The sequence below is a fragment of the Erithacus rubecula genome, assembly GCF_903797595.1.
Source record: "Erithacus rubecula genome assembly, chromosome: 3".
Classification (NCBI taxonomy): Eukaryota; Metazoa; Chordata; class Aves; order Passeriformes; family Muscicapidae; genus Erithacus; species Erithacus rubecula.
The window spans coordinates 22,557,493-22,584,261 of record NC_136689.1 but is presented as its reverse complement, the minus strand read 5'-3'; the positions used below and the strand labels follow the sequence as shown (position 1 = coordinate 22,584,261).

The 26,769-nt window shown below is 39.9% G+C and overlaps 3 protein-coding genes across 5 annotated transcripts; 2 read left to right on the top strand and 1 right to left on the bottom strand.

Moving 5' to 3' along the window:
- Positions 1-1,580: 1,580 nt before the first annotated feature.
- On the top strand, positions 1,581-16,137 carry FAM133B (family with sequence similarity 133 member B). Of its 3 annotated transcripts, XM_079301040.1 has the most exons (11): positions 1,583-1,762; positions 4,868-4,965; positions 5,646-5,724; positions 7,877-7,951; positions 8,124-8,156; positions 8,552-8,620; positions 9,189-9,284; positions 10,457-10,504; positions 12,147-12,242; positions 12,522-12,566; positions 14,045-16,137. In XM_079301040.1, the coding sequence occupies exons 1-11, from the start codon at positions 1,739-1,741 to the stop codon at positions 14,129-14,131; spliced, it is 750 nt and encodes a 249-aa protein (XP_079157166.1). In that variant the 5' UTR covers positions 1,583-1,738; the 3' UTR covers positions 14,132-16,137. The 3 variants fall into 3 exon arrangements, with proteins under 3 accessions (XP_079157168.1, XP_079157167.1, XP_079157166.1); XM_079301042.1 differs by lacking the exon at positions 12,147-12,242 and having other exon boundaries at positions 1,581-1,762; XM_079301041.1 differs by lacking the exon at positions 8,124-8,156 and having other exon boundaries at positions 1,582-1,762.
- A 578-nt stretch (positions 16,138-16,715) lies between these two features.
- CLXN (calaxin) lies at positions 16,716-21,538 on the top strand. The gene is made up of 6 exons (XM_079301043.1): positions 16,716-16,823; positions 17,037-17,192; positions 18,630-18,734; positions 19,710-19,861; positions 20,649-20,753; positions 21,325-21,538. Exons 1-6 carry the CDS (start codon positions 16,766-16,768, stop codon positions 21,370-21,372), a joined length of 624 nt encoding a protein of 207 aa, XP_079157169.1. The 5' UTR covers positions 16,716-16,765; the 3' UTR covers positions 21,373-21,538.
- Positions 21,539-21,668: 130 nt separating this feature from the next.
- RBM48 (RNA binding motif protein 48) lies at positions 21,669-26,641 on the bottom strand. The gene is made up of 5 exons (XM_079301036.1): positions 26,495-26,641; positions 24,679-24,869; positions 24,409-24,554; positions 22,866-23,401; positions 21,669-21,841 (listed from the first exon to the last, which is right to left on the bottom strand). Exons 1-5 carry the CDS (start codon positions 26,609-26,611, stop codon positions 21,758-21,760), a joined length of 1,074 nt encoding a protein of 357 aa, XP_079157162.1. The 5' UTR covers positions 26,612-26,641; the 3' UTR covers positions 21,669-21,757.
- Between the last annotated feature and the right edge of the window lie 128 nt (positions 26,642-26,769).

The following is a 26,769-nucleotide window of genomic DNA, read 5'->3' as shown; positions in this document are numbered from 1 at the left end:
GTGCAGTGCCATGGGGCAGCCACCTGGAGCTGACAATTCCAGAATGGTCCAGATCTGAACATGAATTTGGGGCAAGGACTTCACCATGCTTCACAGAATGGATATTATAATAGACTTAGTAATGCTCCTAATCTCATTTTCTATGTATTTTAATTTAATTTATTTCTTTAGTTTTCAATGTATTCTCCAGCATTGCAGGCAGCTCAGGGAGAACTTCTGCCTGGTGTGTTTCCAAAGTAGCCATCCTTGTTTTAGAACATCCCAGCTCCTTTCTGAGGAATAAAATTTCCCTTATGCACTATCTTGCAATTTTGAACACTAAATTTAATTTGCAGCTGAACAAATTTTACTTGCAAATCTAGTCACTTTCTTAGTTTCCTTCCAGTTCCTCACAGGCTGCTCTTGGTTTTACATTTAGTATTACAAATTCCTGTGGGCTCACCAATTTTTCCAGCTCTTCCCAAGTATGAAGACAGCAAAGCTATTTCAGGAACAAAACTCATTTGTGCTTGGTATGATTAACATATTAACATGTGATTACTTTGCTCCATTTTTACAAAGCTGTGACTAACATACAGTAATTTTTAATGGTAATGCTTTGAGAAAAGGACTTTTGAAACTCTGAATTAATAGATCCCAATAACTCCCGAACTTGTCTTAGCACTTCCATTAACCTAATGTAATATTAACCCTGCCGAAATTACAATGCTTTATTTTGCAGTGCAGATGGCTAACGAGGGATGAGTACACACTTTTATTTTTTCCTCTCTTATCTCCTCTCTCCCGCCGAAGTTTGGCCCAATTCTATGTCAGGACAGGCTGCTGTTTCATAATACCTTGTTCTGTGCATCTACCGAAGGCAAAAGGAAAAGCGAACACTGCGGTTCCCTCTCTAATTGACCACTAGATGGATCAAGAGGAGACAAAGCTCTGCCCACGAAATCCCGCCGCCTCCTGGGAGGCGGATTCCAGAGGAGAGCCCGGGATACAGAGCACGATTACATTCCAGGCTCCCCTCAGAGCCAGCCCTGCTCCCCCTCCAGAGGGTACAAAGATCGTGTAGGGACAAAAGCATCTCCCCTGGGAGAAAAGGCTGAGGGAACTGGATCTGTTGAGTTTCAGGAAGAGACTGAGAGGGGACCTCATTAATGTGTATAAATATCTGAAACGGGGTGCCGAGAGGATGAATCCAGGCTCCTCTCGGTGCCAAGCAATGGGCAGAAACTGATGCACAGGAAATTTCTCCTGAATATGAGGAAGAACTTCTTTATGTGCAGGTGACCGAGCACTGGAACACATTGCCCAGAGAGGGTGTGAGTCTCCTTCACTGGAGATACTCAAGACGCATCTAGACAAAATCCTCTGTCATGTGCTCTAAGACGACCCTGCTTAATGAGCGAGGTTGGACCAGACGATGTGGCCCCTTCCAGCCGTTCCCATTGTGTGATTCTGTGTCCGCCCTGCAGCAGGAGCCCCCCGCCCCGGCTCCCTCCGGCCCGGTGCCCGGGCTCAGCCGCGCTCCCCGGGCAGCTCTGGGCGGAGCGGGGCGGGCGCTGGCAGCGAGGGCCGGCCCGGCGCGGCGGCCCCGCCAGGCGGCGCTGTGCGGCCGCCGCCATCGCCGCTCCCGGAGCTCCGCGGCCGCTCGGGGCCGAGAGGGGCCGCGGCTTCCCGGCGCGGGGAAGGGCCCTGGGCTGGGCCGAGGCGGCGGCGGGGGGCGGCGCGGGGTCACGGCGGCGCCATGGGGAAGCGGGATAACCGTGTGGTGAGTAATGCGGGCAGCCCGGCTGGGCTCCGCCGCAGCCGCGGCACCTCTGAGTGGGCCCGGCGCCGAGACCGCGGGGAGCCGGGCGCTGCCTCGGCCCGGGCGGGCCCGTCCGGCGCCGCCGCGCTCCGACCGCCGGGAGGGGCGGGAGCAGGGGCCGGGAGCGGCCCGGTGCGGGCGGGGCGGGCCGGAGGCCGCCGAGGGCCGGGACCGGGGTCCGGCCGCGCTCGGGGCCCCGTCGGCGGGCGACAAAGGCGGGCCGAACCCCGGCCGCGCCCCGCCCGGCCCGCGGCGCCCCGGGAGCTCCCGAGCCCCGTGTGGGTGGCTGTGCCTCCCGCGACACGTGCTCCAGGCTCCCCGGCAGAACCGCCGAGTGTCAAATCCGGCAGCGTCTGACTGACCCCGCTTTGTGATCTCTCGAGGGAACGTGATTAAGATGCTGGCCTGGTCCGTACAAAAATAAAATGTTCCCAATGGGAGTTGCAGCAGTCGCTGAAGTAGCTCTGATCCTAGCTAAGCCGGATTTCCTTAAACTTGGCGTTTAGCTGTACCTGAGAGATCTGAAATTGAGCTTTAGGCAGCACTCTGCTGCCTCGGGAGCCAGCGCTCAGCAGGCAAAAAATCTACAAACCTGACTGCATAGCCTGAGTTGATACATAACTGAAACACATTCATCCTTCCTCCTGTTTTTCTTTAAATGTTTTTGTACCTGTTAGCCTTTCACCTTCTATTCGTAATTACTGAAACATTGCGAGCTTGCTGCTGAATTTTATGACTAAACACGAATCATAATACTTTTACTTTTTTCCCTTTTTCTTTCTTATATTTGCTATGAGTTTGTATTCAGATCAACTCACATCTTTGTGAACCTCAGTGGAATAGTATAGTAATAGGCAGGAAGGACTCAGATATTGTATAGATAGATGGCAAAGTCCCTTTGATTGCTTTGTTGGTCTATCAAAAAAAATGGAGTCTACTAAGAAAGAGTTGACAATGTATCAGACTGCAAGACTGGATCTATAGTTGAAATGTCCTGTAAGGTTTTCAGTGTGTACATATTTACTCTTAATTTAATGGGACAGCTGGCGTGTACCTATCAATGCCAGCAAATATTTATGTTCCTATATAAGGTTTATTATGCCATCATGACATAATACATACAACAGACAAATTATAATACAGGACCCTTTGCTCCTCATGTGTGATCATAGAGATTTTACTGTTATTCTCTGCCATATGCCTTGTTAAATACACCATCATTTTTGACTTTTTGGAATTGGAAAATAAGCATACTTTTCACACATCTACTTGCAAGGTAGTCAAAGTGCTGCTTGCCCAGAGAACCCTGCCTGCCAGAAGGTGCCTTACACTTCTCATGAGCAAGGAAGCTGTGCATCAAATACATTGGTTAATACCTGCTTGAGCACACTGCTGACAAAAGAAAATCAATGTGCAGACAATCACTTTCTTTACTGAGGGTGCATTTCCATGCTCCTTCTGGCTAGTGACATGCAGTTTAGCAAAGTAGTGTAAATACTTTTCAGAAATGTTTATTGATGAAGTAATTCTTCCTAAAGTAGAAAACCAGCCTTTGACAGCTGTAGTCTCCTGAAGGAGCTCATTTTCCACTCAAAGCTGAACTCAGTTACAGAAGTTTTTCATTTTTTGATTTGTTCATGTGAATGCCTTTCTAAGTGTTGTAACTACTTGAGTGCATATGTCCATCTATGCTACTTGTTTCAATTTGCACACCTCTGTGTTTATTTGTGTGACTTAAAGCAACAAAACAAAGCCCCAAGAAATAGCAGCAAATGTCCCCTTAGAGTTGCAAAGTCAACTTGAGTCAAAAAATGCTCCACTTGAAGGGTCTTTGGATTGCTTCAGAGTGGTGCAGCTGGTGAATCTGAGCCAAAATTGTGTGGGCAGTGCTTCCTTCCAGCAGATGCCCCATCCCAGGCAGAGCCTGGAGTGCCTCTTCCAGGACCAAATGTATCCCCAGGAGCTGGAGGCCAGCCTGCTTGCAGTCCAGTCCAGAAACTCAGCATTGCTGTGGTCACTGCTTCTGCAGTGGGAGCACCAGGAGGGGAGGAAGCAGCAGCTGCTTCTGATAGCTTTCACAAATGCTCACTTACTGTGCATGGTTGTTTCTGAATGCCTGATAAAAAGCAGTGTTGGACATGTGAGAGCTACACAGATGGTCAAATCTTTGCTTTGGATCTACAAAATGTACTCTTTAAAAATTGTCTCAGATTGGGCAGCCAAAGCAAGTAATGTTTTTGGCTGTTTGATGTTTTTTCTTGTCTCCAAACTGAACAGTAAGAACAGTTATGTTCTGCAGAAGTGTTGGGATGACAGTGATGAACATGAATGAGATAAGGGGGTACATGTACCTCCTTTTCACATGAACAAAATATAGTTGACATAAAAAACATGGAAGAGTTTTTCCATTAACTGGGGAGGTGGATTATGAATTCTAAATTTTAATTTAATCTTTTATAACACAAAGAGGATGCATAGGTTTGAAAGATACAGTATCTCATAACACTGTATGTTGTTTGGGTTTTGTGGTTTTTTTCCTCCTTAAAGTAGCCTTAAAATAGCCAAAATCACAGAATTTTGATACATGTATAATTATAGCAAAGTACCACTGCTTGCTTGATTTGGTGCAAGAAATTTCATGCAGAATTTAGTAACACCTGTCAGCAATTTTGAACAGAACATTAAAGGTATAGGATCAGTTGTTCCAGAGAATGAGAGCTGAAATTTAATTACATTGTCTATATCCCAAGGAAGAATATTTCAGAAATCATGATACCATTCTTTATTTGCAATATCATTGCTTAAGGAAGGGAATTGTTTTAAGGAACATGGTCTTTGTGGATCAGTTTTTTCTGCCACAGTATAATTCAAACTGAAAGCACTTAGCTGAGTCTTTCTTCCAGACTGAATCAATTCAGTTTAGCTACATATTTCATATTCTTAGGAACAAGTCAGAATTATTTTTCAGGGAGTGATAAAAAGTTTCTGTGAAGAACAAACAACATATTTTGGTATCATAGTGTAACTGATGAATTTGGTATTTCTTTTTGTTGTTTCATATTCAAGGCTTATATGAATCCCATAGCTATGGCCAGGGCACGAGGTCCTGCCCCAAATTCAGGACCAACAATACAAGACTACTTGAACAGGCCAAGACCAACATGGTAAGTGGCAGTTCCTGTCTACCCTTTTCACCTTTTAAGTGAAAGATTTGTTCCCTCCTACTAAAATGTCACTGGTACCTACCTCCTCCCCAGAATATCCAGTAGTAGATTTTGAAAGATTTCTTGTCTCTGGCCAAGGTATTATTTTCTAAATATGTATTCAGTCTCCTCTTTTAAAAACAATAGAATATCATTTTGAAATGTGTATTTTTCATTTGTCTGTATTTTTAGCAACAGTTTCTTGGAAGAGGAAAAGGTCACGTTATCTTTCTCTCATCTTGTAATACCTAAACCTTGTACATATATTTAATTTGTAAACAAATTAATCTCTAAAAGAATAATTTTGCTGGTATATTCTTAGAATCCAATTTACCCTACCCAACAAAACCATCACTTTGAGATTTTATCAACAAGTTACTTCCCTTTGCCTACCCTCATGAGACATTAGAGAACAATTTACCTGATTGCAAAGTTAGCTTCAGATCTTTTGGAGGGACTTAACAACCATACTTAAGTTATTAGGGCTAGGTTACCATATGTGTAACATCTAAGATGCTTTCACTCTCCTTCTCTTGGAAGTTCAACCAAGGCTAAACTTCAACAAGACTATGGAAAAGTTAGACATTGAATAAAGTATTTTTAATTGTAAAAAATTGTGATCTAGCATCTTTTTCATACAGGGAAGAAGTGAAAGAGCAACTAGAAAAGAAAAAGAAAGGATCCAGGGCTTTGGCTGAGTTTGAAGAAAAGATGAATGAGGTTGGTAATGTTATTAGCTGTTAATATATGATTCTTTTTATCTAACATTCTACTTCTGTTATAGTTTACAATATCAAGTAGCCGTAATATTTCACTTCACTCCAAATTTTAATGAGTAACTATTTTGTTTCATTTATGCTGGAAGTTAAGTTTACAACTTAACCAGTGAAGAGCTACTTTCAGTTCAGAGAAAAACACGATATAAAACTTTTTTAAAATTGCTGGTGAATAAAACTTGACCTTGTCATAAACATGAATATATTTATATAAGTGCATGTGCTTATACCAATAAATTAAACAGTACATTTTCAGGTATGATAAACCAATGTCTGTTGTGCTAATATTCACTTGTTTAAAGTCACAGAATCCAAGTAGAGGGGAAAAAAGTGCATTACTGGAAACAGATGTCTTTGGCAGGGAATATACGTGTAATATTATTATGGGAGAAGGCACAAAGAATGGCTTTCAGCCAGATAGGACTATGAAGCACTTGTTTTTCTCTCATCCTAAGCTGATTACAACACATGCTGGTTTCCTGATATAAATGCAGCTGTTCTGATGTTTGTGTTCTCTATCTACTGAAGATCATCCTAGTATTAGAAAGTTTCACATGTAACTCCTGTTTTATTCAAGGGAGAAATTAGTATACAGTGAATTTAACTGTTTCTGTTCCTTCTTGGATCCTGGTATCTTGAGATAAGCTTCACTAATCTTCATCATTGTGTGTAGGTTTCTAGTTGAAGGAGATTATGCTCCTCCCCTCTTATTGGAAGGGCATAGTACCCATAGTACTCTTACTGTACCTTTTTGCCTAAGAAGTTGTACCAGGATGTGGAGGGCCATGGGATGCTGAGAGGATCTCTGAGAGGATCAGTTGTTCTGCACTCTGAGTTTTAGCTTAGTGAGTTTGGTTTAATATTCTATCATATTCCTTTCTTGATTTTATTTTATATACCTTTCAGTATGGTAGCAGAATAGGAAGGGATGCAGGGAATTGTGAAGTCACCATGAGTTCCTAAAGCTCCTAAGAATGAATCTCTGAACTCCTGAAAAAATCACAAGTCTCTGAATGAGGTGCTGTCTTCCCAATTTATTGACAGTTGTTGGACATTTCTGTTTAAAACATAACACTAGCAGTCTTTACATTCATTAATGAAGCACAGGCTGTTGTGAGAAACCCCTCAGGTAGCTCTGGGTACCTGGTGTATCAAAGCACACAACCCACAGATGCTGCTTTGGTCTGTGGAAGCACATTACACACAGCACTGCATCCTGGCTCATCTGCCATGTCCCTCAGCAGCTGGTTCACAGTGTGCTGATGTGGGGATCTGTGTATCATCCTGCACTGCACAGGTTACTTGATTCCTGATATTTCTGTCCCCTCAGCACAACATGTGAATCATCCTTGTTTTACCAATGCAGTACCAATGCAGCTTCATTGTGAGGATCAGAATAATAAAGAAGGGAGCACATGATGTGTCTGACAGTGCAGATTGAACCTAGCAGCCTGTGAGTTTCAAGGGGGCAGGTTGGATATTTATTTCAGAGCTCTTTAAGAGGATATTTTAGGTAAACCTAGAGATCAGGTGGGGAATTGAAAAGGAGGAATGAGAGGAAACTTTTATTCATCTGTTTTGTGTGCTTGGCCTAACAAAATCAGAGCATTTCTATGAAGATGTGTATAGTAATTTGGTATAATTATTGCTGACACCAACAAGGCCCAGAATACACACTAAAGACACCATATGTTGAAGAAGGGCCAGGAGAAGTTTTCTTGAAGTTTTGTTTCAGGTGATTTTTAGAACTAAGACAAGATCATAGTTTTTCTGGAAGGGTACCCTGGTTTTCTAAAGTGCTCTAGCAAGAACACTGGTGCAAAAGCAAAAATACCATAAATGATGACCTTCAAGAAAATGGCAATCTCTTACAGGCAAATAACTTGAACATTAAGTGTGAACTAATACTGTATTTTGCTGAATCTTCTGTAAAATAATCTTCTGTAAAAAAGGTGTGTTGCAGCTTTGGTTAACATTATATATTGTTTATTTTCTGTGGGTTTTGTTAAAATTACAGTGTCAGGTAGAGGAGAGCTTAAAAAAAACTGTTGAGAATTTACCCTCCTGTTACTGTTTCTGTTTGGTTTTGTTTTCAGAATTGGAGGAAAGAACTGGAAAAACACAGGGAGAAATTACTGGGTGGAAATGAGAGTTCCTCCAAAAAAAAAGAGGTAAGTTGTTTTCAGTTGTATACATTCTGTGTTTGGAACTGGATTTATCATCAATGCTATCAACACAGAATTTTGTGAATGCATTTTAAAAGCCAGAATGAAAGTTTATAAGCCTAAATGCATGCCAAAAGAAATCATGCTAAAGTAACATTTGTTTTATTCTATTTTTAAGAAAAAGAAAAAGGAAAAGAAGAAATCTAATAGGGTGAGCAAAATTTTCAGTGTTTGGAGCTTTTTTGTTTTGGGGTTGTTCCTGTTTGTCATTTATGTTCTCTTGGGAAGAGAAAATATGGCTGTAATTTTGATTTTAGATGTTAAATTACCTTTTATTTAGAAAGGGTTTGCATACATTTGGTCCAAGGAAATTTAAAGGCAGGAAAAGAGCATCAAATAGATATTATTAAAAGAAAAGTATTAGAAGTGGTTTAGCAGTTTATTTAAGAAAAGTCTATGTAAGACCAGCTTCTCAGAAGTAAAATTGTATTGGTTATGCTTTGAAAATGAAGACATTTTAAAGGGAGTGTTTGGATGGGCTTTTGAGTATTTGCCAGACAAAATGCTGCATCTCACAAGCTTCACTTTTTGTTGTGTTTGGTCAAGTTGTCTTCATCTTCCTCTTCTTCATCAAGCTCTGATTCTTCCAGCAGTTCATCTGATTCAGAAGATGAGGTAAGAGCTAACCTACTGGAATCTTACCATGTTTTGTTCATGAGGTTTATTTAACACAGATTTTGATAATGTCTTAGAGTATTTTGAGAGGTTGGTTTGGATAAAACCATTTCGTTTTTATGCATTTATATAATAAAGTCATGAATTTTAGACATAAATATTGAGTCAATAGTTTCTGTATGAACACTACAGATTTTGGCATCCTGGCTTGTAAACTGGATCCATTTTATCACAGAATTGCTTTTCTAATAGAATCCCCCTACCTAATCATAAAAATGCTTTCTAGTAAAAATCTTTGTTACAGATGATCAGTTTCTACAGCACACATCTAAATAATAAACAGAATCTAGAGAACCTGGATTTTTCATGAGTTTGCATTTTTTCAATGCAGAAGAGTTATGAAGGTCCTCCACTAAAAGAATCAATTGTAGTGTACTTTATTCCTCAGGAGAGCATTGTAACATGTAGGAATTTGATATTTCCTTTTCTTTACTTTTAATGTAAATCTTTAGTGAGAATAAATTCAAGTTTATGTTTTTCCTTCTTTTTCTACAATATTTGTGGATAGGATAAAAAGCCAGCAAAGAAAAGAAGAAAGAAGAAGTATCGCTCCTCCCGGAAATCTTCAGCAAGCACAACTTCAGAATCAGAGTCAGACAGCAAGGTAAATATGCAGATGTGTTGCTCTTGGCAAGTTTTCTTGGTCAGTGTTATAAAACCATAAAGATTTCTGACTTTAACATATTAATATGGGTTTTCATCTTCCACTTTTAAAGCCGTGTATTCTCACATGGCCTGAACTGGACTTGAATCTTCCACATGCACTGTGAAATCTGCCACCACTGGCCACATGCCTGGTGGAAGTATTTGGACTTTTAGAAAATCAACATGCTTTATTCCAACAATTTGTAGTCATTTTTCTAATCCAGACATATGCAGCTTTTGTGCTGCTCAAATGTTTAGTTTTGATAATACATTAACACTATGTCTATTATGTCTGAATTCAATTTAATTCAACACCATATCTGCAAATGCAGGTATTGAGGATAACAGTGGCCAGAACATTGCCTTTCTAAATATCTGATTAGTTTCCTGTTAGACAACTGAGCCTTTCCAAAATGCATATTAAATTGAAGTGGTCTTTTTCCTTTTCTGAAGTATAGCAATGTAGATACATGGGCTTACTGAATGAACAAAAAAGTGAAGATACATGAAGCAGATTGTTTTGTTATGATAGCATTTTTCTGTTCTACATGTATAGGTACTGTATTTTTTGCTTAAATATGATTAATAAAGTGACATTTTAAGATTTTCCATGTAGACTTTATGATAGGCTTTCACTGGAGTACCTAATTTGATAGGATATAGATAGTAATGAATGCCTGTTTGCAGACACCTAGGAATTTGTGCTAATAGGAGATTAAAAACTTCTGCTACATAAAGAGATCCAGAGATACTTCAGAAAACTGGGAAAATACCTGCTTAGCCTGGTCTGATCAGCAGAGATGGGCATGGATAAAGAAAAACTTTTCCCAACTGTTGCATGCTTTATGTGGTTACAGCAGTGATAGCTGGTATCCTCCCAGAGGCTCTCTAAGTGTCCTATAAGGATGCTGTGTTATCTCATTCCATACAGACCTTCTCATGCTGCTGGATTAGGAGATTAGCATCTGCATCAAAATTACAGCTTTCATAATATTCTTGTCAATACAAGGTAGAAAGGACAATCTTGAAGAATTACCTCCAACAGACATAAGACTATTGGTCAGACTGCTTTGGAGATTTCTTCTTTTTCATGAAATGATTTTGTTGTGATTTGTTTTCCTTTCTATTTAGGATAGCACAAAAAAGAAGAGGTCAAAGGAAGACTGTGAAAAAGAAAAGGTATTTTATTCTTGAAATCCTTATATCAGAAGTGCATGTTGCATACATGACGGTTATTTCTTTTCTTAATATTAAATGCCTCACTTTACATCTGTGGAAATTTTCTGTCCAAACCCACACAGTCAGAAGGTATTCAGTGCATCCAATTAGAATTAGATGTTTAGTTGGATTCAGCTCCTTGTTTAGTAATTATTGCTAGTCAAAACCACTGGATCTGTTCTTGTTACAAAGGTAAATTAAAACTGTATCTAATCTGCTATAGTAGATCAGCTGCATCCTTAGTGTTTTGGAGTTTACCTTTACCTGTCACATTGAGCTAAAAATGTGTGTGGTGATATTTTCAGTGGTATACCTGGTAGGTTATTGACTTGTTGCTGTAAATGAAGAAACATAAGCAGAGAATCTCTTCATCTAATTGTAGCCATAATTATAGATACTATACTTCATGACAGCTTTGAAGAATTGAAGAGAAAAACTTATTAGCTTAAGAAAAATGACTTTATTCTATCATTTCCCTAAGCATGAAAATCCTCTTTTCTTCCTACTACCACACCATTTTGTACATTTGTCCATTATCTTTAATGTAAACAGTGTAATTGACTTCAATTTTAGTTATTTGTACACTGTGGATAAACAAAAAATGCTATCAGAGTCCACCTTAGTCTTTCTTTCCAGTTACTTTTATCATGTTGGCCTCTCCTGCTCTGGTCAATATTACTGACTTTGATGTACAAAATCTCCATTGCATTTGGGAAATGGACTGATTTTTCTCCCCTTCCTCCTGCTTCTATTTTATAGTGTCCATTTCCCATCTCATCCTTTTCAATGGCTTCTCTTTGAAGACCAAGTGTCTGTCCTGGTCCCTTATTGTAGTACTGCTTTCACACGTCTGAAAAGACACTTGGGGACTAGAGGTCTTTCTTCCCCTACCTGCAGATCCCCCATGTGTCAGATGGGCTGCATCCTGTGTACTTTTCATGAGATCTTTTGGGAAGTTTCTGGTCTTAGAAACTGAGTGAGAGAAAGTACCTTCAGTCTTAGGAACACATTGCCTTGTCCAGAGCAAAGGAAGTGCAAGAAGCAGAAAAACAGCTCATCAGAACAATCTCACACAGCATCAGAATTTTTAAAAACCTATCTTTTAAATGCTCTGGAATGAAATGTGATGTGTTGGAAGTACAGCTGGCAGGGACAGCTTGTCCTGGTTCGGCTCAAATACAGAGGGAGCTTTTTCTTTTATGAACAAAGCAAGAGTTTGAAGCTACAGTGTTTGTATGTATATATTGAGACATCTTCAGTTACTAGTTACTCAAAAATGGTGAAATGTTTTATTTTCAAATGCTTACTCCTCCATGTGTTATTTTTTAAAATAAGAGACTGTTATTATTCCTCTTCACTTTTAGACAGTTGCTGTATCTTGGTAACAAGGAAAGGAGTATGCAGAAAACCATTATTTTCACTAGAAGTTGATTTTAACAGTTTGGTAGGGTAATTTGATGATATTGAGGGAATTAGTTTAATGTCAATAATATTTAAAAATACTTCACAACTTAGAAGCGATATTTCAATCTTCAATTTTAAGCAGAAGTTTTATAAAATGTGAAAGGTCCGACTTTACTCACAAATATATTATTTTGTGTAGGAAGGTAAAAATCACCACAGGAAAAGGAAGAAGGCAGATCGTGGTGATGGACCTTTTTCGTCAGAATCTGTATCTGAATCAGATCAGACAGAGGAGGTCAGTGTCAATCTTCAGTTTCAAATGTTATAGTGCTTGTAGGTTACTGATTCATGAGCAAATGAACTAGCTAGCTTAGATTTAATGCATTGTTAAAACTGTTCTGCACTCTACAGGTAAATTGAAGAGTGCAGTGCACTCAAATTTGTTTGTATTTTTCCTTTTAAAAGAAACTTAAGGATTGTTTAGTCTAGCTTCTATCACCTACAAGTAATTTTGAATAAATTTTCTTAAGAATCAACTTCTTACGCATACTACATTTGGTTTAATTTTCTTTAGGTGCAAGCAAAAAAGAAGAAAAGCAATGAGGAAAAAGAGAAAACAGCAAGTATCCCTTACTCATACTGTAGTTTTAGGATACAAATACTGTGTACTTGGTCAATTTCCAGTTCCACATTTTTCACTAATACAAATGTTTCATAGCAATAGTCTACATCTAAATTAACAGTTCCTCTATTTACTTGCTGAAGTCACTTTTTCAATTGTTGTATTAAAGAAGAATTTGTCACTCTTTTACCTATATATGATTTGAAATTTATACAACTGTAACACCTAGTGTAGAATGTATTTGATTCCATATCAACAGCCTAGAACTACTAATACCTGTGTGGTACCAAGTAGGGGAGTAGTTTGCCACACAGGCAGACATCAGGGCTGTTCCTTCATTAGCATTGTGTGTAATTCCTTGGTAAGCCTTCTCTGCCACCATGGAAAGGGCTTTAGGACACAACTTCTGCAATATCTATGCTGTTATAACTCTTCCCCCAACCAAATAAAAAGCTGCCAACAACCTGATTCTTTACTCAATATTTTTTATTTGTATCTGTTGATAAAAGTGAGAGGAAGGTTCAGCAGTGATTTATATGGACCCATGTACCACATGTACCTGAGATTCCTCAGTTAGGAGTATAGTGGTTTTGAGATCCTAAATGCCCACTTGATATGTCTTTGTCTCCCCTGTCAGTAGCAGTGTTCCTTATTAGGCATCTCAGTTGTCCACATGAGGTAGGGCAAAGGGAAGGTCTACATTAGTCACCTGAAAATACAGCATAGGGGTATCAGTGATACTCAGTACACATTTTTCTGTGGAACTTGCTTGTTTTTTCAGACTCATATGAACCATTTGCCATAATGTTTCTAGTGACTGTTTATGGTCTTTTTCATAAAAGATTTTAATGTGTAAGGAGTATGTATAAAACGAAGCTTTAATTCTGATTGTTTCATTTACATAATGCCACACCTATTTGAGAATTTCAGTTGAATTCTGCTTGCAAAAAGACAAGATTATGTCTCTTAGCTTCTGTGTTAACAGTGATGAGCATTGTACTTTCAGGACTGAATCCAGCAGGGTTAATTTGAGTGTATTTATATTTACAGTTGAAATCATAATTGCTTTATTTTAAACAAAGTACAAGTGATAGTTGAGGCAAGTGCAGTTGAGCTATTTAATTTTACACAGTGAATTTAAGCACTTACATTAAAATCTGTAAACATCCTAGTTATTCCCAAATATGTCACTACTGGTCAAAGCAGTTACTTAGTACTTTCTCAGTAATCTGTAATGCTCTGAAACTAATTTAAAATATTAGGAAATGTAATAATGACAGTGACGAGAGGTGTGAAATAGCCATACCATAGTGGAGATAAATTTAAATTGAAGACTTCTCATAATAGTGCAAATTTCTGGGTAAAATATTTCTTTTTGAATTTTCTCAATAGGCTTTTGTGTTCTCATTTTGCATTAGCAGAATGTAATAGATGGCAATTGTATTGATCAATAACTTTCTTATTTCCTTTTTTAGGATAAAACAAAAAAGAGAAAGAAGCACAAGAAACACGGCAAAAAGAAGAAAAAGAAGACTGCTGGTTCAAATTCAGATTCAGAATAATAATTTAAAACAACCTGAGACTATCAACAGAAGTGCAATGACTAAAGGAAACTTAAACTGTGAAATGACAGCAAACTTTACCAAACTGCATGACTTTTCCTGTGTTTTAGAAATACTCCTAATCTTTCAGTAGCCAGCCAGATGCAGCTGTGCTGGGAAAGACCATTGTTATTGCCTGCTGCTTAATACATGAGGTACAACTTTTATAAAATTCCAGTAAGCAGTGTTAGATGTTTGAGACAATATCAGATGGTAGGCCAGCTGAGGTGTGAAATATTGAAAAATAAGGGTTAAACTTCTTAGATAGTAAAAATAGTATTTTAAAGCATTAGTAATAGTCTTTATTTGTAAATCAGGAAAAATTAAATCCCAAGTTCATCCTGCAGGTTAATATTATGCATAAACTACTACAAGCTGGTGTCTGCTAATGGAAAATTAATGATAACATTTAAAAGGCTGCCTTTGTAGAAATGTGTATTATCTGCCCCATTACTGTCTCCATGCTTATGAGAAAGGGAATGCTACATTTTGGCTACCTGAATCGGGTGCCTTTGCCTTTGATTCTTGCAAATCTCTGCTACTTTTAATCCTTGCATCTCTGCATTCCTGGGAAGCTAGAGCTATTGTCAGCAGACTTTTCTGAATGAGCAGTTTTGAGCTTCCAAGCATGTGCTTCTGCATTAAGCAAGAGCAATGACATTTTGCAGTATAACTGACAGTCAAAACCTGAAAATTTTACCTCTGCTTTTTTGAAATAGCGATAGACCTTTGCTAGTAAATATGCGTATTTCATTTAATGTAATTTTGGTTTAATTGACAACTTCTAGCAAACACTGGTAGCTTTCTTTGCATTATCTTTAGAATTGTTTTGCATGATTTGTACCATTTTTAAATTAACAAAATGCAGGTAATCATTTGTTGTTACCAGTTCTATGAATTACAATTCACATGCAGATTTTCATGTATGTATTTAGTTATAGTCAAGTTCATTGCTGTGTTTAAGTGCACACTTGCTGAAGTTATTTAGCATGTAAAAAGCAGGGTTTTGATACCTTAACAGCTTCATATTGAAGCTGATTTTACTCTAAGCAAGTTCAGTGGCAGATCTATGTGATGTGTCTTGTTAGATAAAAAAACTGCTGCCAGAATCTCATAAATGATACTGTTTAAACAGTTTGTATTTATATTTTTGTACTTGAGGGCTACAGAATGTTGACCTTAGTCATAAAGCTGTTTTACTTTAGTTTAGTTGCTTTAGGTAACTGAAAAAAAGCTTTTTTTAAATTAAATGTGCCCACAAGAAAACACGAGCAACCATTTGATTTTACATTAAATTTGAGTTTACATTAAATTCTCACTTCATCTTCCATTGAAATACTGATTGCTGGGTCTTCTGTTAGCCTTTAACAAATGCCCATTCATCCCAGGTAGTCAAATACAGATTGTATTTTTGATCTACCCCTTTTTTCCATTGCACAGGTGCTAACTTAGAACTTACCTCTATTACATACAGATGTTTCAAATGTTGTGTTCCAGATAATTTCAGGACTTTTAAGACATTGGTTATTAGTCTGCAAACCATAACTAAAATCTGTGGGATTTTAGAGAAAGATAATTTCATATTGTCATTGTACAGAGAAGTTGTCTTCAAGTTCTTGGGAAAATACAACAACTGAGTTGCAGCAATGTGCATCTAAACAATAGTAATATTTTCATCAACTATTTTATACTCTTGGACTTGATGTTACCAATTCTAGACACTCTTGTCAGTGAGGTTAAAGTAAAGGTGATATGCAGTGAACAGAGGGGTTTGATTTGGGGTTTGTGTTTAGTTTTGTTGGGGTTGTTTTCTTTTTAAGTTGCGGTGTTGCAGTTTTGGTAAAAGAACCTGTAATGAACCATAGTATAAATGCTCTGTCCTGTGTGATACCTTATCTGACTTTTACACAACCACCTGCCACAGAAAGAAATAAAAATGGAAATGAGACCCAGTCTTCCAAATACCTGAGCCGGTATGTGGTTTTAATTGTGACTGTTGTGCTCAGCCGCAGGCTCGGAGTGCTGCTGTGTTGCTTGGGAAGGGTGTAGCCGCTTAAGGGGCTTATGGGCTTTGTCCGTTCCTAACCAAGCTCCTTGGTACTGAAAGGGAACTGCTGCAGTTTGAAATACCTTAACAAATACGTCGAGTCTGCTCATGCATGCCCTTTTCCTGAAGGAAAAGTGGAGGCTGGTCCCAGCCCTTCAGCTTTCCCGGTGTGCCCACGGCGAGGTCGTGGGACAGTGACCGGGGTTTTGGGTGGCACCTACACCCACGTTCCAAGTTGCAGTGGAGGGACAAAGCAGAAAACGAGCAATGTGGGAATAAGAGTGGTTTAACGTATTTTTGCTTTCTGACAGCAGATGAACAAGCGCTATTTTATGTTGTATTAAACTTCTAGCTTTTTTCTTTCTCATAAACATTTTTAGAAATTTGAAGTGCAGTTATTTTATGTTTTGCGAGTGCAGTTTTTTTGAAGGCGTGTCAGGCCGTGCTGTTTTCCCTTTGTGCGTGCTGTGTCCGGCCGCCCGTGCGGCGCAGCGCGGCCGCCGCCCCGCGTTGCCAGGGCAGCGGCGGCGGAGCGGCTCCCGGCCGCCATGAGCAGGAAGGGGATGAAGCTGCTGGTGGACTCGCTGACCCGATCCGCCAAGCACTGTGAGTCTCCCCCGGGCTGCAGGGGCCGCCTGGCCGCTCCCCGTTCTTGTGCTCATCCTCTGTGGCCTTGTTCGCTTCCCAGGGAAGGCACTTTCCCGGCTCTCCCTTGGGAACAGCGCGGGAGGTGCGGTGCCGGTGTCACGGCCCTGTGCCTGCCTCGTAGTTTCCCAGCTTAATTTACAACCTGTGTTTGCTTGTGTTTGGGCCGGGCAGTTAACAAAAGCGAAGTGGAGTGTCTGGTCAAGCTCTTCGACACGCTGGTGGCCAAGGCCTGCCGCGAGTATGCTGGGGCCGGCTTCGACCGCACCGTGTTCCGAGACACCCTGCACAGCGCCTTGGGCATGATGGATGAAGTGGTGCTGGACCGAGGTGAGGCGGGCACACGGCTCCGAACGCCGGGCAGGGCTTGGGATGGCGCTGCCGGCCCGAGAGTGTCCGTTCCGAGCAGCGCCGTCTCGTCCTGCCCAGGACAGCAAAGGAGCGGTAGAGCTCGGGAACTGTTGAAAAATGGCACCTTTTCTTGATTCATGCGGTACAGGTTTCCCTTAGTTCAGCAGAGCTCGCTCTCTAGTTCGAGGCAGGCCAGCCAGAGGCAGCTGTGCTGCCCTGTAGGTGTAGAGGGACAGAAGAGGGCAGCGTCACTTTCCTCTTTTCTCCGGTGGTTCCACCGGGTGCTGCGGTCGCCGCTGGGCAGCAGCAGTAGCTCAGGCCGGGCAGTCCCGGAAAGGCATTCTGTTACAGCGGGTAACTTTGGGAACAGAGGCTCTGTGAACAGCACTGAAGGGCCTGGGCAGATAGTACAAGGAGGTGAGAGTAATGAGCCAAGTAACTCCTTGAAAATACAGTGATTTCAAAGATTGGTAACAAGGGACATGTTTGCAGTCACTTAAAAGCTGAAGGAATGGTCTCTGATGTAGAGGTGTCTAGAGGAGTATGCATTGGTTTGCCGTTCATTCAGCCTTGGGCTGCCAAGAGCCACCCTTTGGTTCAACTTTCTCCAAGTCTCTAGCAGGAGAGCTACTTAAATGCCGTAAAATAAAAACTTGTTTCAATTTTATGCAGCAAGTCAAATGTGTCTTGGAAGATACGTCACATTACCTTACACATTCTTAGAAATTATTTTAATGCTTAAATGCAAAGAGGCTGATTTCAGTTCACAAAAGCAAACTCATTGTCTTCTAAGTCAAAAATGCTTGGCTCTGCATGGAGTGGTGTTCCTTCAGCCAATTTACTAATTAATATTATAAAACACAAATTATAGATAATAGTGGATGCTTTAAATTCCATTTTGGACTTGAATTATTATATTACAGGCTGTATGAATAGTGAAGCTGTGAGATTAAAAGTTGCTTAGGGAAGGGAAAAGAAAAAAATTATGTTACGTGATAGACAGGAGATTACTTTTCTTTGTATATTTAATATATATTGTTTCGAGGTTTACTTTGTCCAAGATTTTCCTTAAATTAAATCTTAATTTAAATCCTAATCTGTATGCAGAATTATTCCTTAAGGGTATTGGTTTCTTTGCTTTACATCTGCATTGAAGCATACTTCTTATAGTTGTTTAAGTCAGATCAAACAAAATCTTACCAGGTAGAATTCTCGAGTGGAAGATCAGCAAACTGAGGGGCAGAATCCCTTTTATTGTTACATCTTAAGAGTCAAGAATGGTAATCTTACCTTGGTGAAAGCAGACAAACATGTTAAGAAGAAAGATAATTTATAATTTTATTGAATTTAAGAAAACATCCCTTTTTTGTGTTTCCCTATCATGTAAACTTAAAATGTGTCTAATGCACCTCCTAGTGTTCAGCATTTTTGATGGAGACAACGATGGCTGCATCACTGTGGTGGAATGGGTGGAAGGCTTAGCAGTGTTACTTCGGGGAACACTGGAAGAGAAGATGAAACGTAAGATCCATCTGTATGCTAATATTTAGTAGTAATGATTGACTCCATAACAAATAACATATTGCTTTTGTTATAATTTAGTAGTTACTCTTATGAAGTATTTGCTAATTGAAAAGTGTTCTGTATAGTTTAATGCAATGAAACTGAGTTCTGAAACAGTTTCTGTGAGACAGTTTTTTTCCTATGTAAATTGCTGTTACCACAGCCACCACCTTCTTTAGTTGCTTACAAAATCTTGCATTTAAACTGTAGTTTATTCTACAGTTTACACTTTTGACAAAATACATGTTTTTGTATTCACACACAAAACTAGAAGCAGATGAATCTCTAGCGTGGTTTTGGCTAATTAACAGTCTCAAGCCAAGCAAGACCAGTGCCAGCATTAATTTACTGGCACCCAGCAGCTGCATTAGCTCCAGCAGTTCTTCAGCTTGAAAGCATAGATGGAAAAACTGTAAGGTAGTAATGAGAACCCCCACAATAATGATAGAGAAAGATGAAAGAGGAAAAATAGCAAGAACTCTAGAATTTTAAGCAGCAGGGGAAAAAATAGGGCATGTGGGGTGAAAAGAAAAAACAAACCCACAGTAGATAAAGGAGAATGACAGCATGTGGTTTCCATAGTCCCTAGGTTGCAGCATTAGCCATCCCTATTGCATTATATAAGTTCATTTGGAAAGTGGTCAGGGGTGTCACAGTATTAGGATGTGTGCCTAGGATGTAATTCAGTGTGTCAGGACAACCACAAACAGTAAAATATGCATTCCTGCTGTAAGCACTCTAGAAGATACTAGTATAATGATCAGTGTTGTCTGTCACAAGTGTTTGCCAGGAGTGTTCCAGCACATATATGATAAATTTGGCTCAACTGACAATGTACAATATACAGTTCACATTTTCTATCTATAGTTAACAGCTTAAATGGTATGCAGTTATAGTTTGTAATCAACTTGAAATTTGTTTGTATTTCAAAAGTCTGTTTTACTGTTTATGACCTGAATGGTGATGGATACATTTCGAAAGAGGAAATGTTTCAAATGCTGAAAAACAGCCTTCTCATACAACCAGCAGATGAAGAGCCTGATGAGGGAGTTAAGGACTTGGTAGAGATAGCACTGAAGAAAATGGCAAGTACTTGTTTATTGTGATACTTGAGGGTCTTTGAAACATTCACTAACTGATACTTAAAACCTTTCTATGAGGTAACAAAATAAAGTATCTTATTTACAGTGGAATTCTTCCAAGTCTCCTGAGGAAGAACAAAAATATAATCCAGATCTCATGAGTCCCAGTTCAGTATTCTCATATGAGACTATTAATTTAGTATGTGAGTGTACTACAAACTTTATGTATAAACTTGCATGTGTATATGTGCATACACATCTGTCCATACCCAGTCACAGCCAAAGCCCAGTCAGAAGTGGAAAACTCAAAAGTGTAAGCTGCATTTATTCCATCAGTACAGGCATCTGCAATAGCTTCATTCTTAAGTATATTTGTGTTTTATCAACTAATCATGGAATGTCTTTACCCAATTTATGTAATGCTAAACTCAAGGTTATTAATGTGCAGCTTGTTTTACAGTGCTTGATCTAGAATATCAGATCAGCCGGGGACTGTCTGTCAATATTTTAATCATATCAAGATATATACTCTCCCCTTCCATGGTGGTGGTCAAAAATTTAAAACCAGGTCTTACAATCCAGCTCTTTTTATTTAAACCCATCTTTTCCATTTTTCAATCCTGCCCTTTTTGCCTTAGGTAGAGACAAATCACACAAACCATTTCTGAGCAGAAACTGATGACCCCCAATTTGTAAATCAAACTAAAAATAGAATTGATGTTATTTAAACACCTGTTAAACAAAACTACAATTAGTAATCCTTTGCTGAAGTGTTGCCTTCCTTTTGCAGGACCATGATCACGATGGCAAGCTTTCTTTTACGGACTTTGAAAAAGCAGTCAGAGATGAAAACCTTCTCTTAGAAGCCTTTGGACCATGTTTGCCAGACATAAAGGTACATTAACTTTGAGTTAAAAAAGACTGCACAAGCCCATTCCCTACAGAGACACTTGCACCAGTCCTGTGAATGGCAGCATGGGGCATCTTAGACCAGTGTTGGGTTCATCCTGTCAGTGCCAGTTCTGCTACCCAAAACACTCCCCTGAGCACTCCCAGTCCAGGGTTGTTGTAACACAATGCTGCAGGTATTACTCCCATCACTAAGGGAAATTTCAGTCCTTTACATTGTCGTCCCAGTCTCTAGCATTCCTGTTTCCATCCAGTTTATCTCATTCAGCAGCTGGGCCTTCTTGCCCTCCATGCCAGATCATTCCTTGGTAACACACTCCTGCTGCTGAGCAGTTAAAATTTTAATTTCCTCTTCAACTATAACTTTGAATGTTCTGGCTGGTCTTCCAGTGATGACACCATTAATGCTATGGATTTACCTTTTCTAAGCTAAAAAGCAAGAGACAGTCTTCACTGCATACACATTTCAGTTCAGTACCTTTTCTGACTAAATAGAAGTCCTTTCATTAACTGAAAATTAACTTTTTTCCTCCTTTTTTTTTTTTTTTTTTTTACAGAGCAGTATCTCATTTGAACAGAAAATTTTCCGGGACATTCCTAAATAGTAACTCCAACTTGTAACTCCATTGCTACATACTGTTAAAAGGGGTCTTCGTCTTCACTATTCTTCATGATATAGTAAAAACAGTAATAGTTTTAAGTTGCTCCTAAGCTTCAGTATTCCTTTATTGTTAAACCTATTAAATAAATGATTTTACTTCTGTAACTCTACTTAAATAGAGTTCTTCTGTGAGTTATAAAGTATGTTACAATATGAGGTACACAGGACAACAGTGCAACAATAATAGAGTATATTGGTAAACTGATACCATTTTTAACAGGGAATTACTAGGAAACAGTATAAAAAAAGTTTTATTTTTTATAATAAAAATATGTATTTTAAACTATATTCTTTACAAAAGGACTATTGAAAGATGCTGCCAGCAGTATCTATATTCTTCTTCTCTGCTTTACAAGTGGTTTGGCTGAGCTGCTCTCTGGCTTTTCCACAGACGTTGAAACAGAATCTGCTACCTAAATTGGAGGGGAAAAATATTTAGTAACCTGTAACCATTACTTTCTTTATGCTCATTTTAGAGTAAGGCTACATCTCCAAGATTTGAGTATTGGGAGAGATTTATTACTACCATCACACTTGCATTGAATTTTCCTGCTGACTAGAGGAAAGAAGTAACACCAAAGTAACGAACAACAGTGCAATACAACAAAAGGCAGCATTAAACACAAGAGGGGTGAAACTTAGAAGACTTAGCACTACCTTTTTTTGTATTTAACTACACAAACTGATTTCAGATAATCAGTGATATAGTATTACGTATGTCATCTCCTTTCTTCCCAACAGAGGTGTTTTCAAGCAAAGTTTAACGTGCTTTATAAACTCAGGTATTTCAGGAAACGAAGGGAAAGCAGCAATGTGCATTTTGACATGTATTTTAGAAATGAATTTAATATAAAGGGTGCTTCTTTATAAGATACGCACTTTCAAATCAATCTAGTTAGTCAAGGGAGCTTTTTCATATCTTAATGTAAATGAAATGTTCGGTCAGGAATGTATGACCTGCTAATTGATTAATATCCTCCATAAAAGGATGTATAGCTTAATACATGCTTCTCAACATAGAATTAGGGATTCTGTACAGCTTTTAATGGCATAAGAAATGCTGGAGCAAAATTATATTGAGCTCTGACTTCCATTACTTTCCTTTCGGAAACCAGACACAAGTAGCACACTGGAGTCAGCAGGACTACCTGCAAAGTAATCATGCCTTCACATGTGGGGAAAAAAAGAGTGGTTTACTAAGTATCATGCAAGATCATGCACTGACATTTACACTTTCTCAAGTGCAGTGTAAGAGGTCTGGACTGCAATTGCCTACAATATTTTAAATTGGGGAAAAGTTAAATAGTAAGAGCACACTAGCTTTAAGTGGAAGATAAACTGATAATGAGTAAATGCTGAATAAAGCTATAGAGAGTCATTAATTTTATGGATAGCAAGCACCTATGTTTGAACTATCAGAACTTTAAGAACCCATACCTCTTTCAGTTTATTTCGAATTAATGTAGCTGAAGTATTCAAAGACTCATCATCCATATCCACTTTAGGTATTTCTGGTAGTTGTGGACCAATAACAACTTCAGTATTGTCCTCACTGGTTCCAATGAAGGAAAACTTGTTACCTTCTTCTCTCTTCCTCTTACGTTCTTGCAGATGAGTTGTACGAGGCATAAACCTGTCAATTCCATTGTAAGCTGGAACCATTCTTTGCTGCATTAAGGAAGCTGGTGGAGTATGTCCTCCTGGATGTACACTTGGAGTTAAAGATGTGTTTTGACCAAAATACTCAGGAACTTCAGCACAATTGTTATCATAGTGTGGAGATGTTAGCAGGCTCTCATCTTGATTCCTAGATGGATATGCTATGTTGTGGGATACCCCAGGAGAACTTGTAAAGCAGGATGGATCCCAGTTACTGGCTACATGTGATCCTGATGTACTCCATGGACAGTCTTGCTCAGAGTTCTTTGAGGCTGCCTTCTTAGGGCCTTCTATTTTCTTTAATATAAAGCAATCTTTAAAACAAAAACAAAAGAAGCATTTTCACTATTTCACGTCATTATTAGTTCTAACACCCAAGAACAAAACTTTTGATATAGAAGCAGAAACAATACCTATATAGTGCTACTTGATTCCCAGCTACCTTTCTGTGATTTTTTAAGCTTCAAATACAACAAATTCAACTTTCAAATCAGTTTTCCAATCTACTGCCTTTGCTGGTTTGTAACACAGGAAAAACCCAGATGTTTTGATGTTAAAAAACAGTGGGTTTACTCCCTTTAGAAATCATCACACAATGAATAATGATAACCATGTATGTGAGAACAAGAAAGGAGAAGTTTGTGCTCATCCATTTGCTTATTCCTCAGCTTGTCCTGCCTTCAGTGCTGCCTGGGAAATCTGCAATAAAGGAGCCTTTGTAAACACAGTTCATTCTTAACATTCCCTCAGTGCAAAGATGTGGGCTTGAGAATTTTTTTTAAAGTTCTGGTATATCTGGTTCATCTTCCTTCCAAAACTGTTCCTTTGGCAGGCCTGAGGAGGCTGGAACAAGAGTGAAAGTGTGATCCCAAATTTCCTGCCAGTTCTTTAAATTTCTGGTAACAATTTGAAAGAAAACAAGAAGTTGTCCATGGGATGGACCCACTGCAGTAGTTTGGGAAGGACTGTTCCCATGGGATGGACTCACACTGCAGCAGTTTGGAGCTAAATCCTGATCTTATTTTGTTAGTAATAAATTCACTTTATGTCTCTAAGTTGGGCTTGTTTTGCCCTCAATGGTATTCGATGAGTGATCTCTCCTGGTCCTTACTTAATCTATGAACTGTTTGTTAAATTTTCTCTCCTCTGTCCAGTTTGTGGAGGGCAGTGAGTGAGCAGCTTTGGCATCTGGCCAGCATCAACACACTACAGCACCTTTAAAAGAGGCAGGTTAAAGAGGTTTTCTTTAATGGGCACTTTAGCCAAAACCCCACCCAGCCCTGAAGAACATTAAAATTTTACAGGAAATTCTGTCACAAACCTCTTTGATTCGTTGCTTTTGCTATATACTTTCTTCTATCCTGCAGCTTCTCTCTAGTTTCTTGGACTGTTTCAAATTCTGGAGCATAGCACACATGCAGCAAACTACCAAAGAAACTTCGTTCATCCATTTTTTTCTTGGCCACCCTGAAGGGAATTAAAGTGTATTGACAAGACTGAGAATTTTACTCCAGCTCTCCAGAAACTTAACACATTGCAAGTACAGAAGATATAAAAGATTAAGACAAAAAAGGTAGATATTGCCCAATACCTTGCACATTGGAGTTTTTTGAATTTTATAAGATACACTTCAGTAAATTGCTCTGCTGGATATTCATCTAGAGCATGATATTCTTCAATGGCACCATATAATGCAAACTGTTCAACTAATTCCTTCATAACACCTAATGCAGGAACTCCTTGTATCAGTAAATAGCGAGATTCCAAGTTGATAGTGTAAACCTGAAAAAAACAAAAACAAAGATTATTCAAAAACATCCCCATTCTTGCTTTATTGCAAAATGCAGGCATTTTCTCCATGTTTTCTCTTAATTCTCCAAATCCCCTCAGAATGCTGAAAAGCCCTTAGTACTCTGTTTTGCAGGGCATTAAGTGCATGGTTATTTGGGATCTCTTCATCACTGAGCAAGAGCTGAACTCAAGCCTCTCATGCATAGTAAATCACAAATGAGACTTGACTTTTCTGCACAAGGTCAGAGTACTACTGCCAGTTGCTGACTAAAATCTCTTAAGTCTCTGGCCAGCTTCCATGCAAGATGTACCAGTAACCAGTTCATAGAAGGTGATGTCAAAATACAGAAAAAAACACTGAAAAACCAGACTTCTTCATAGGCAGAGAAGTCATACAGGTGAGAAAAACTGTTTTGTTCCACACAGGGAGTTTAAAAACAATTAACCAATTCCCTGGGGTAAATCCTATGTGTGCAGAGCTGTCTCCTTGCCACAGTGATCCAAGTGTATGTTTTTAAGACATACAGATAAAATCTGGATGTTGAGACAAACAACGTCTTCTCCCAGCTGGTTAAAAACCAAACCAGCCATTCTCCTGCTTTGTGTAGTGACTGTCACATAACAGGGTGTAAGCAAAGCTTTTTGATGGCTCACTATGTACAACAGGCAGCTAGGCAGCTCATCCCTGAGATCAAATGAAATTTATTCTGAGTTCATTAAAAAAAAATAACCCGAAACACAAACATTTCTTGTGGCAACATCATACACTCACCCACATTATTTTGGGAACAAGGGAATGAAGGAACCTGATGCTTTCACTATGCAATTTTTTTGGTTTGGGATGGGGGGGGGGGTGTGGTGGCAGGTTTGTCCTTCTACCTCTTTCTTGTCCAGGAAGAAGAGATTAAAATAAGTTTTTTCCACACTTGGGACATCTGTACTGTTTCTCCTGCATGCATCCTCCAGCAATGGCTGGATGCCTGTGATGGCCAGAGCTCTGTGGATGCACAAGACTCTGTTCCCTGTCCCATCGTGAACACTTTTATTGGAAGAATAAAAGAACTTAATAGCTTTGAAACTTCATGAAGTATGGACGGTTTGAAATTTTACAGGAGGGTGGTGATAGTGAAAGAGACGTGCCTTATGTGTGTGTGCAGGGAGTGACCATACTGGAGTCCTGGGCTCAGTTCAGGCTCTCTCCAAGACACGGAGGTGCCAGAGCAGGTCCAGAGAAGGGCAGCGGAGCTGCTGAAGGGTCTGGGTGACGGGTCTGATGAGGAGCAGCTCAGCGAGTGGGGGGCCTCAGCCTGGAAAAAAGGTGGTTCGGGAAGACGTCATAGCTCTCTACAACTCCCTGACAAGAGGCTAGAAACAGACGTGGATTGGACTTCATGGTCTTAAAGGTCTTTTCCAACTTTAGCGGTTCCTTTCTCACGCCCGCTACAGCTGAGCGCACACAGAGATATCCAAAGCTCGCAGTTCTGCTGCAGTAACGAGAAGCTCCTGCCGCGCAGCAGGCCTTCTTTTCTCCCTCCCCGGGAGCCGCGGGACTCGTCGCCTCCCCAGCTCCCTCACCCACAGCAGCTCCACCCGACATGGCCCCCGTCCCCCAGCACCTTCACAGCGCGCGGCCGCCACCCCTCGCGGTACTTGGCCCGCGACTCGCAGGCTCCCAGCTGTGCATGGTGCCGGCACGGAGCGCCCGGGGCACCGCTGCTGCTGCCGGCCGCCATCTTCCCATCGCTCACCGCGCCCCGCGACGCGCAGCCACCATTGGCTCCCTGCGTGCGGCGGGGGGGAGGAGCCGCGGTCCGCAGAGCAGGAGCCAATCAGAGGCGTGCGGCGGAAAATACCGCGCCCGCATTGGCCGGCAGTGGGCTGTACCACTGCC

Excerpts from the sequence above, each read along its gene's own strand:
- FAM133B (XM_079301040.1), top strand. The coding sequence starts at position 1,739 with ATGGGGAAGCGGGATAACCGTGTG. Across the intron at positions 8,157-8,551 it reads AAAAGAAGAAATCTAATAGG|TTGTCTTCATCTTCCTCTTC; the intron begins GTGAGCAAAATT and ends TGTTTGGTCAAG. Across the intron at positions 9,285-10,456 it reads AATCAGAGTCAGACAGCAAG|GATAGCACAAAAAAGAAGAG; the intron begins GTAAATATGCAG and ends CTTTCTATTTAG.
- CLXN (XM_079301043.1), top strand. The coding sequence starts at position 16,766 with ATGAGCAGGAAGGGGATGAAGCTGCTGGTGGACTCGCTGACCCGATCC. Across the intron at positions 16,824-17,036 it reads GACCCGATCCGCCAAGCACT|TTAACAAAAGCGAAGTGGAG; the intron begins GTGAGTCTCCCC and ends TGGGCCGGGCAG. Across the intron at positions 20,754-21,324 it reads CATGTTTGCCAGACATAAAG|AGCAGTATCTCATTTGAACA; the intron begins GTACATTAACTT and ends TTTTTTTTACAG.
- RBM48 (XM_079301036.1), bottom strand. The coding sequence starts at position 26,611 with ATGGCGGCCGGCAGCAGCAGCGGTGCCCCGGGCGCTCCGTGCCGGCAC. Across the intron at positions 24,870-26,494 it reads GGCGGCCGCGCGCTGTGAAG|GTTTACACTATCAACTTGGA; the intron begins GTGCTGGGGGAC and ends TGTTTTTTTCAG. Across the intron at positions 21,842-22,865 it reads TTCGAAATAAACTGAAAGAG|GTAGCAGATTCTGTTTCAAC; the intron begins GTATGGGTTCTT and ends CCTCCAATTTAG.